General features: G+C 38.4%; 1 protein-coding gene across 2 annotated transcripts; it reads left to right on the top strand.

Moving 5' to 3' along the window:
- The first annotated feature begins 485 nt into the window (after positions 1-485).
- Positions 486-9,266, top strand: LOC141831643 (calcium-transporting ATPase 4, endoplasmic reticulum-type-like). 2 transcript variants are annotated; one of them, XM_074719043.1, is made up of 10 exons: positions 486-624; positions 711-2,327; positions 2,819-2,885; positions 2,997-3,118; positions 3,836-4,114; positions 4,221-4,604; positions 5,422-5,531; positions 7,021-7,249; positions 8,293-8,867; positions 8,996-9,266. In XM_074719043.1, exons 2-10 carry the CDS (start codon positions 918-920, stop codon positions 9,003-9,005), a joined length of 3,186 nt encoding a protein of 1,061 aa, XP_074575144.1. In that variant the 5' UTR covers positions 486-624; positions 711-917; the 3' UTR covers positions 9,006-9,266. The 2 variants fall into 2 exon arrangements, with proteins under 2 accessions (XP_074575144.1, XP_074575146.1); XM_074719045.1 differs by having other exon boundaries at positions 734-2,327.
- Positions 9,267-9,988: the final 722 nt, after the last annotated feature.

Here is a 9,988-nt window from a genome sequence, read left to right on the forward strand (position 1 = left end):
TGCTAAAACTAAACATTCCATTCCATTCCATTCACCTTCTTAGCTTTGACCGTGGTTAACTGGTCAGGGAGGGGGCCCACCACGAAGCATCCACGAAGCTTCCTTCTTTGCTTCTTAAATTAGTGTTAGATCGTACCCGCACTTTCGCTCCCGGCTCTTGCGAGTGCCGCTACTGCAAAACCTGTGGGCCCCAGCGCCATAAAGGATGTCGGGCACTGAGAGGGTGGGGTGTGGGTGTGATCTCCGAGTCGGGCGAGCGCGAGTGGGAGGAGGAGATTTCCAGATTCGGAATTTTCGTGCCTGCGTGTTCCCGCTGCCGCCCCATGGGCTTACCTGCCTCGAAGTTTGAAAACGCCGGTGGGGCCAGGCTTCAAATCATGATGGTACGGTTGGGGGTAAACATTTCAGCGAGGAAAAAGGAGGAGGCCGAGGGTAAGCAACGACGTGGAAAGAGAACGGCGTTATAGGACAGTGCAGCGCGAGCGATGCCTTGTGAGCGAATCATTCGTGGAGAGAGTTCAGGGCGATCGCTTCCTTCGAGTCGCGGGTTCTTTCCATTGAAAGCAAAGAGGAAAGAGACGAAGGACAGAAGAACACGCGAAGAAGACTTTTTCTCACGATCGGGTAAGGAAGCCTTCTTCCCAACTCTCTGCTTGATCTTTTCTGCGCGCTGATCCGTTGTGGGTGTGTTTTTTTTTTATAAAAATTAGGTTATCTTTCGTTTGTTTCGTAGGATGCTGGTAATTTGATAGGGATCTGGATTTGGGAGTGCTAGTTCCCTTTAGCGTATTTTAATTGCTTGCGAGAGTCTGGATCTTGGTGCTAGTGGATCGGTGGAGCATTCTGGGTTTGGTATTATTGAGATATTTGTGTGAAAGATTTGATTTTTATCTGGATTCTTGTTGGGGCGGGGTGCGATGGGGAAAGGAGGGCAGGATGTTGGTAAAAAGGTCGAATTGGCGCCGTCGATCTCAAGTTTTCCGGCTTGGGCAAGGACCGTACAGGAGTGTGAGATCGAATTCAACGTTTCAACCGAGCACGGGCTCCGATCCGAGGAGGCACTGAAGCGGCAAAAGATTTATGGGCTGAATGAGCTCGAGAAGCATTCGGGGCCTTCTGTATGGCAGCTGGTTCTTGAGCAATTCAATGACACTCTGGTTAGGATCCTCCTTGTTGCTGCCGTTGTTTCCTTTGTGCTTGCTTGGTACGATGGGGATGAGGGTGGTGAGTTGGGCATTACTGCTTTTGTGGAGCCGTTGGTGATTTTCCTTATTCTGATTGTGAATGCGATTGTTGGAGTTTGGCAAGAGAACAATGCCGAGAAGGCACTCGAGGCCCTGAAAGAAATCCAATCTGAACATGCTACTGTTAGAAGGGATGGAAAGTTGATTCCTAATCTTCCAGCCAAGGAGCTTGTGCCGGGTGATATAGTGGAGCTTAAGGTTGGGGATAAAGTTCCTGCGGATATGAGGGTTTTGCACTTGATTAGCTCGACAGTGAGGGTGGAACAAGCTTCTCTTACTGGTGAAAATGCTGCCGTGAACAAAACTAACCACCGGGTTGACCCTGACGACATTGATATCCAAGGGAAGGAATGCATGATCTTTGCAGGTACCACAGTTGTGAATGGAAGTTGTATCTGTTTGGTTACGCAAACTGGGATGAACACTGAAATTGGTAAGATACATTCACAGATTCACGAAGCTTCACAGAGCGAAGATGATACACCATTGAAGAAGAAACTGAATGAGTTTGGTGAGGTTCTCACAGCTATCATAGGTGCAATCTGTGCTGTTGTTTGGCTTATCAATGTGAAGTACTTCCTTACCTGGGAATTTGTTGATGGATGGCCACGTAATTTTAAGTTCTCGTTCGAGAAGTGCACATATTACTTTGAGATTGCTGTGGCTTTGGCTGTTGCAGCAATTCCTGAAGGCTTACCTGCAGTTATCACCACTTGCTTGGCACTTGGTACTAGGAAGATGGCACAAAAAAATGCATTGGTTCGGAAGCTACCAAGTGTCGAGACTTTGGGTTGCACAACTGTGATATGCTCTGATAAGACTGGCACATTAACAACAAACCAGATGTCAGCTGTACAGCTTGTTGTCGTGGGACGGTGGACTGATATACTTAGAACATTTACAGTCAGTGGCACCACATATGACCCCCAAGATGGGAGTATACATGATTGGCCAGCCAAAAATATGGATGTGAATCTTCAAACAATTGCTAAGATCGCAGCTGTTTGCAATGATGCAAGCATAAGTGAGGCAGGGAATAATCAATTTGTTACCACTGGTATGCCAACTGAGGCAGCTTTGAAGGTTAGGACATTTTTCTTTATCATTGCTTTCTTTTCTTGCTTTAATCCTATACCAAAACGTGTGCCTTTCCTATGCTTGTATTAAGTGACTAGTCAAACATTTAAAAGCAGAATGATTCTTGAACTGCAAAGCAAATTACTGTCTTCAATTACAAAAATATACCATAATCTTTCATCACGAAATTTTTTCTTTAATTAGGTAAGTACACTTGATCCTCTGTAGTTATACAATTGCAAACAATGTTATTGATAGTATTGGCATCCGGTAGTTCCTTAGAATAGACATTACATATCCAATTGGTTTTCTTAGCATGTATCAGATGTGTAATTGTCTTGTTCCTAAGCCATTCAATTAGGAAAGATATTAGACCATCAATCTTGCTTATGCCATCTTTTTTAAACATTTTTTTGGATGACTTAAGATGACTACACACCATTCAGTCTCTTGGTTTGATGAATACTTGATAATCTCACATATATATATTCTCTCAGGTTCTGGTTGAGAAGATGGGTCTTCCTGCTGGATACAACACTTCATTTGAGTCAAGAGAATTATTAAGTATGTTTCTAGCCTCAATTTCATGTTGTCGTTCATTGATCTAGTTGAAACACTGTGTATGTGCATGTTCCTGGTACAAACATCTGGTTTGACATAACTTGTTAATTGAAGGATGCTGTAAATGGTGGAATGAAATATTTCAAAGGGTTGCAACTCTTGAGTTTGATCGCACTCGGAAGTCAATGGGAGTCATTGTGAAATCAAGATCAGGAATCAATTCTTTACTTGTGAAGGTAATAGCTCTTTGGATTAAGAGAATGTGTATATTTCCATATAATTTTTATCAATTATCTTCTTTTACGAAACTTTTTTTCTTCTTTCAACTGGAAGTTTACTAGACTTTGTAGTTGGTTTGATTTTAAAATTTTGGCTGATGGACAAACAACCATCTTGCTTTTGTGTCTATCATGCTAGAGACCACTCTGAACTGAGGGACTAAATCGTATAGATGACATTTTATTGGCTTAGTTTCTTCTAGTTACTTATCAATTTCATGTTTGTATGGTAACTAGAAGTGAGTAGCCATGATGCTTATTGTCCCTTGTCCAAAGAACAAGAGGAACAGTTCAGAAATTGAGATACTAAATCTGATCTATATCTGTACATGATTTTGTTGGTGGATGTATCAAAAGAAACTTTCTTAATTTTTTGGCACTCTGATTCTTGGTTTGCAATTTGGATACTTCAACTTCTAGTTGGCCCCATTAATGGGCGTTAATAACACCCTTAAGAGAGAGAAAAGAAGTTTCATACTTGTCTTGTATTTTTTTTAGTTTTTTAATTTTTAATTATATTTTAAGGTGTTATAGCATTGCATGCTTTTAGCATGCTTTTATGTATAATAAGTCGTAGAGTGGACAGTAAGATTTTGGTCATTTCACTTTTCATGTTTTTTTGCTCGATATCATTGACAATGACATCTGAGTAACCCAAATTGCACTGTGACACAGGGCGCAGTGGAAAATTTGTTGGAAAGAAGTGCCTATATTCAGCTGCTTGATGGCTCTGTGGTTATGTTAGATGACATCTCCAGAAGTCATGTTCTGAAGGTTCTCCACGAGATGTCAACAAATGCACTGCGTTGTTTGGGATTTGCCTACAAGGATGATCTAGGCGAATTTGCAACATATGATGGTGAAAATCACCCAGCTCATAAACTTCTACTTGATCCAGCAAATTACTCATCCATTGAGACTGGTCTCATATTTGTTGGTTTAGTAGGGCTTAGGGTGTGTTATCTTACAGAGTCGTTTGCCCTTTAGTGTTCATTAGTTTTTGCCTTTCTGTATGCCACTAACCTGCCTCCTTCATATTCTTCCTCTGAAATGATTTCAGGATCCTCCGAGAAAAGAAGTCTCCAAAGCAATTGAAGATTGTAGAGCAGCTGGCATTCGAGTCATGGTCATTACTGGAGATAACAAGGAAACAGCAGAAGCAATTTGCCGTGATATAGGTGTGTTTGCGCCTGAGGAAAACATAGATTCAAAGAGTTTCACGGGAAAAGATTTTATGTCCCTTCCATCCAATGAAAAGAAGGCTCTTCTGAGGCAAAATGGTGGTCTTCTCTTTTCAAGGGCAGAACCAAAGCATAAACAAGAGGTGGTGAGATTGTTGAAAGAAGATGGTGAAGTAGTTGCTATGACAGGGGATGGTGTGAATGATGCTCCTGCATTGAAAATGGCAGATATTGGCATTGCGATGGGCATTGCTGGGACAGAGGTAGGTTACACTCACTTTCACATTTTGGCTGTCCTCATTTGTTTCTTTTGGTCACAAAGGTTAAAGAATGAGAAGCAACAGAATGTACTCCATGGACCCAAATTGTCATTGATAAAAATTCACTTGTAAGAACAATAGGCAGACCTGACTAGAATAGAGTTCAAACTATAATTCTGTTGCCTGCTACTTGAATCCATTTTCTATATGGAAATTGTTTATATTTTCATCATATAACTTTATTTATGAACATACTATGGTCCATTTCCAACTACTTTAGCAGGAGATTTTTGATGCTTTTAGAAGAAATTTCTCCAATCCATCCGTGTTTTCATTTCTTGTTACAGAACTGTAAAGTTACTAATACGTGGAATTAAATATGGTTGCATCTTATAGTCATTGTTTATTAATGATCCTGTTAGCTTGATTGCTAATGTTGGATTTTTGGGGCTTTTTCTCTTTCTTTTCCTTTTTTTTCCTGTTTTTTTTGTCTTCTCTTATTTGCTTTTTTTGTTTTCTCTTTTTTGTGCACGTGTTATTTCTAATATATGGACAGCTTCTCTTAAATTTATGCTAAAAATATGGAATTATGATTGATATTTTGTTGGCTTTGTTTATTTTTTTTTATGTCAGTTTGACTTCTGACAAAGGTCTTTCTTTTCGATACCTCTTTTTTCTTATCTGGGTTTCTTCTAAGCCTTTCAAAGTTCAAATTTTTGAGATTGTAAGTGCCACTTAAGTAAATGGTAGATTCTCTTCATTCTACTGGTAATGTTTTAAGCTGTCTTTGAGAATCAACACTAGCAGTTTATTTTACCAGGTTGCTAAAGAAGCATCAGATATGGTGTTAGCAGATGATAATTTCAGTACAATAGTTGCTGCAGTTGGTGAAGGAAGATCAATCTACGACAATATGAAAGCATTTATAAGGTTTTATTATTGTTTAATTGTTTAATTTTTCAACATGTTTATTTTTCTATATATTGGATCCAGTATTTTCTTATGTTAACCTATCCTAATCACTGGTCATTCATGTTGTATAGCTGTATGGACAGTACTGAAGTGTTTTTATGCTGTGGATGTTCACATTGTTTTGATGCATAATTTAGTAATAAGAGTTAATACGTTGTTTTCTTTGTTGAAAAAAAGTTAAAGTCTATATATAATGCAATCGCATTTGTCATGAGGACAAATGAGAACTAGGAGAAAAAATCTGAAGCAACATAGATGAGAAATTCCAGGTTTAATACTTTAGCCTTAACTCTTACTGATGTGATTTACTCTGTACAATACTTTTTTCAATTTATAATGAGATTTTTTTTATATGTTTCTTCTTGATAAATGAAGGGGAGCCTTACTGTAACGGTAAAGTTGTTGTCGTGTGATCTTGTGGTCACGGATTCAAATCGTGGAAATAACCTCTTGCAATGCAGGGTAAGACTGCGTACAATAGATCTAATATGGTCCGACTCTTCCTTGGGACCTCACATTGACGGGAATTTCATACACCGGCCTATTCTTTTTTTTTCTTTTTGATGAATTTTGTAAGAAGATTTCTGACTGATTTGAATTTATTTTGGATCAACTTATATATTGTACATCTTCTTAAAATTCCCCTCCTAACTTTTACATTATATACCCCATAAAAAAAATTCTCCCTCCCTCCAGCTGAAAATCCTAGAGCGTCACTGCCTACTCTTTATTGGTTGGAAATTTCTATAAAAACTTTCCAATGTAGATCTGTAAGACTATTCCAAAGGGATTGTAAGGTTAATGAACAAGGGTGGGGTGCAGGACATACATATTAGCTTAGCAATATGACTTTCCAATAGCTCCTCCCCCCTACCTTTTTTCTATTCTTTCATTTCCTGAGCTGAAAATTTCACTGCCTACTCTTTATTGGAAAATAAAAACTGTAGATCTGTAAGACTATTCCAAAGGGATTGTAAGGTTAATGAACAAGGGTGGGGTTGACTTTCCGTATTAATACTGGTTTACTATGCTCCTCCCCCTACCTTTTTTCTATTCTTTCATTTCCAAAGAGAATTATGTAGATCCTTTCTCTATGGACTAGTTAAACGTGAACTAGTTTAAATGGTATGACTAAGTGATAGTGAGGCTATAGTATTTTATTAAAGTGCATGTAAGTGTTTGGTCATCTAAGAGTTCAAATAATACTATCGGTGCTTTAAGTGAAGCCCTTCATTCTGTTGGATATCTAATTTGTATTGATAGTGAGGTTATATTATTTTATTAAAGTGCATATAAGTGTTTGGTCATCTAAGAGTTCAAATAATACTATCGGTGATTTAAGTGAAGCCCTTCTTCTGTTGGATATCTAACTTGTATTTAACAACTTCCATATCTCTTTTTGTTTCGTGATGATCTTGGTGATGTCCATTCATTTTTCCAATTGCAGATACATGATCTCCTCAAATATTGGTGAAGTTGCTTCCATATTTCTGACAGCAGCTTTAGGCATTCCAGAGGGACTGATTCCCGTTCAACTTCTGTGGGTCAATCTTGTTACAGATGGACCTCCTGCAACTGCTCTGGGATTCAACCCCCCTGATAAAGATATCATGAAGAAACCACCTCGAAGAAGTGATGATTCATTGATTACTGCATGGATTTTATTCCGTTATATGGTAAGACTTTTCTGTTGGTGCAGTCTATGCATTTCTTCCTTTTAATATCTATTTGAATGAATCTTGTAACCTTGTTTATACTAGCAATATGAAAGATCGAATAATGGCGAGGAGTAATGAGAAAGAAACCCTCCTTTGAATTGCTTCCTTACATCACCCATACATTGAGAGGATGGTTAAATTTGTATGCATAAATTTTTTAATTGGTTTTCTGTCCAATATTGGCCTGATGAGTTATGAAGGATCAATGCTCAAATTATCATCTTTTAAAATATCCACCGTCCCTCTTTACTCATTTAGGAAAGAATAAAGGATGATCATTATCAACTTTTGCCTAGCTTTAATCCTTCCTTTGAACTATCTACACCCTAATGGTCCCTAACCATTGGCTCCCATTTTTTTTCGAAAAGAGAACACGATTATGGATGCAAGAAATTCACCAATAACAGCACATCTATTGTTTCTGTTTCTTATTTTTTGGGAATTGATTTCATTGGACTCTCTTTGTTTTGGTTCAGAACTGAGCAGTCAGTTAACATGTATATTGTCCAATTGTCATACTTGTTTCACTTTGCATAGGGTTTCAATCTTTCTCTTAACAGCTTATTATTCTCATCATGTGCTCAACAAAAGAACCATCGATTTTTATACTTCCAATATTTGGCTAAACATGATTTTTCAGAAATTCTTTGGTCTGGTCAATTATCATAGCGTTCTTATGCTGGTGGTATCTTGGGGGTATTTTGGTATCCATACGAATGAGTGCATGTTTTTTGGTCATGCATTGTCTCTGGATGTAAATGACATGAGGTTCTCGATGTTCTTTGATTCTTGTTCCAGTATCCACTGATTCCTGTCAATGATAGAAAAACATGTCTTGAGATTCTGATTCTAATTCTATATGCATTTATGTTTTTTATGGCTTTATTGAATGTTGAGGTGTAAGCTCAGGTAACATTTACCTTTCGAACGATCATGCATACTTATGTCACTCATTTATTGAAACATATGTGCCCTAGCTGACCTTGCTTTTCCATCTACAGGTCATTGGACTTTATGTCGGGCTTGCGACTGTCGGTATCTTCATTATATGGTATACTCATGGTTCCTTTATGGGGATTGACTTGAGTGGTGATGGCCATACCCTCGTAAGATATTCTCAACTTTCTAACTGGGGAGAGTGCCCCTCATGGGAAGGCTTCAAGGTCACACCATTCGTGGCCGGAGAACGCCACTTCACCTTTGATGATAATCCTTGTGACTACTTCCAGACTGGTAAGGTCAAGGCAATGACACTTTCGCTCTCCGTGTTGGTTGCGATCGAGATGTTCAATTCGCTCAATGCTTTATCTGAAGATGGGAGCCTTCTGACCATGCCTCCTTGGTCCAACCCATGGCTTCTCGTGGCCATGTCCATCTCATTTGGACTTCATTTCTTGATATTATATGTCCCTTTCCTCGCTCAAGTGTTTGGAATCGTGCCTCTAAGTTTCAACGAATGGCTCTTGGTGTTGGCGGTTGCGTTCCCCGTTATTCTGCTGGACGAGGTTCTTAAGTTTGTCGGGCGCTGTGTGAATTATTCAGGTGCCAAGAGAGAACCATCAAAGCACAAAGATGAGTAAGTAGATGCTAGAACATTTGGAGATGGCAATCAAATACACACCTCATTCATTTTTATGATGGGGGGCAAGTCAAGTTTGCTTCTCTCTCTGTTTTCTTTTCTTTTCTTTTTCTTTTCTTTTACAGTGGTTCGTAATCAGGGAAACCAGAGCAAGATTTACTCAGGTCAGGTAGGTAATGACATGCATTCGATAACAATTCTTATTAGACGAGCAAGATGGACTTTCGGCTATTCGAGGCACACCTGGTGCAGAATAGTGAATAAACTTGTATGGAAGAAGAGACGATGATAAGCAATGTAGCTTCTTGAACTGTGAACCTGATGAAATGTCAGTTGATCTTGTTGTCTTAGTTGACGCATTTCTGTGATTAATGAAAACATGTTTAGATCTTTCAACTTTGATGGTACAGTTTTGTTTCATTCTTGTGGGCAGTAGTATTCAGCATTTCACCTAGAGTCTGGAGAAAGAACCAGCAGCTCAAACTGGAAATCAATCCTTCCAGAAAGGCAGGAATGCCAATGATAACAGCATTCTTCGCTTTAATAAGAGTAATGAGCACTTTTCACTGACCTTTGACATGTGGGTTGGGTATGACTTGATCTTGAGTTGAGTCGAGCATGACATGTGCTTAGGTCAAGCACAACCTCTATCTCATGTCGAGCATGATCTATGTGTTCAGTCGAGCATGATCCACTAGGACAATTCCAATCATAAAAAACTTAGAAAGGGAAGTCTAAAATTTACTAAATTAACTTTAAAAAATGCTAAAATTTTCATGTTTTTTCTCTCTCTCATTCTTTCAACTCAAATTCTCTTAATTAATCTCTATTTTTTATTATTTACCTTATAACAACCTTCTTTTTCAATTCTTAGAAGAGCATCACTAATATCACAAGCATGCCACCACCTAATGACATATTTCTTTGCATTGAGATAAAATTTTATTTTTTAAAAACTTTATTAATTTTATTAAAATTATTATATAAGTAATTATAATATCTTTGAAATTTCTAACCCTTCAACTCTAGGGTTGGAGATGTTAAATCCTTTTAGGTCCATGAGTATGGATTTCAACTTAATTTATATTCATATCCTTAAGAAATCCAACAACTCCATC

The sequence above is a fragment of the Curcuma longa genome, chromosome 7 (assembly GCF_044706935.1).
Source record: "Curcuma longa cultivar G26 ecotype Majalengka, Jawa Barat chromosome 7, ITB_CL_G26_1.1, whole genome shotgun sequence".
In the NCBI taxonomy this organism is placed as follows: domain Eukaryota; kingdom Viridiplantae; phylum Streptophyta; class Magnoliopsida; order Zingiberales; family Zingiberaceae; genus Curcuma; species Curcuma longa.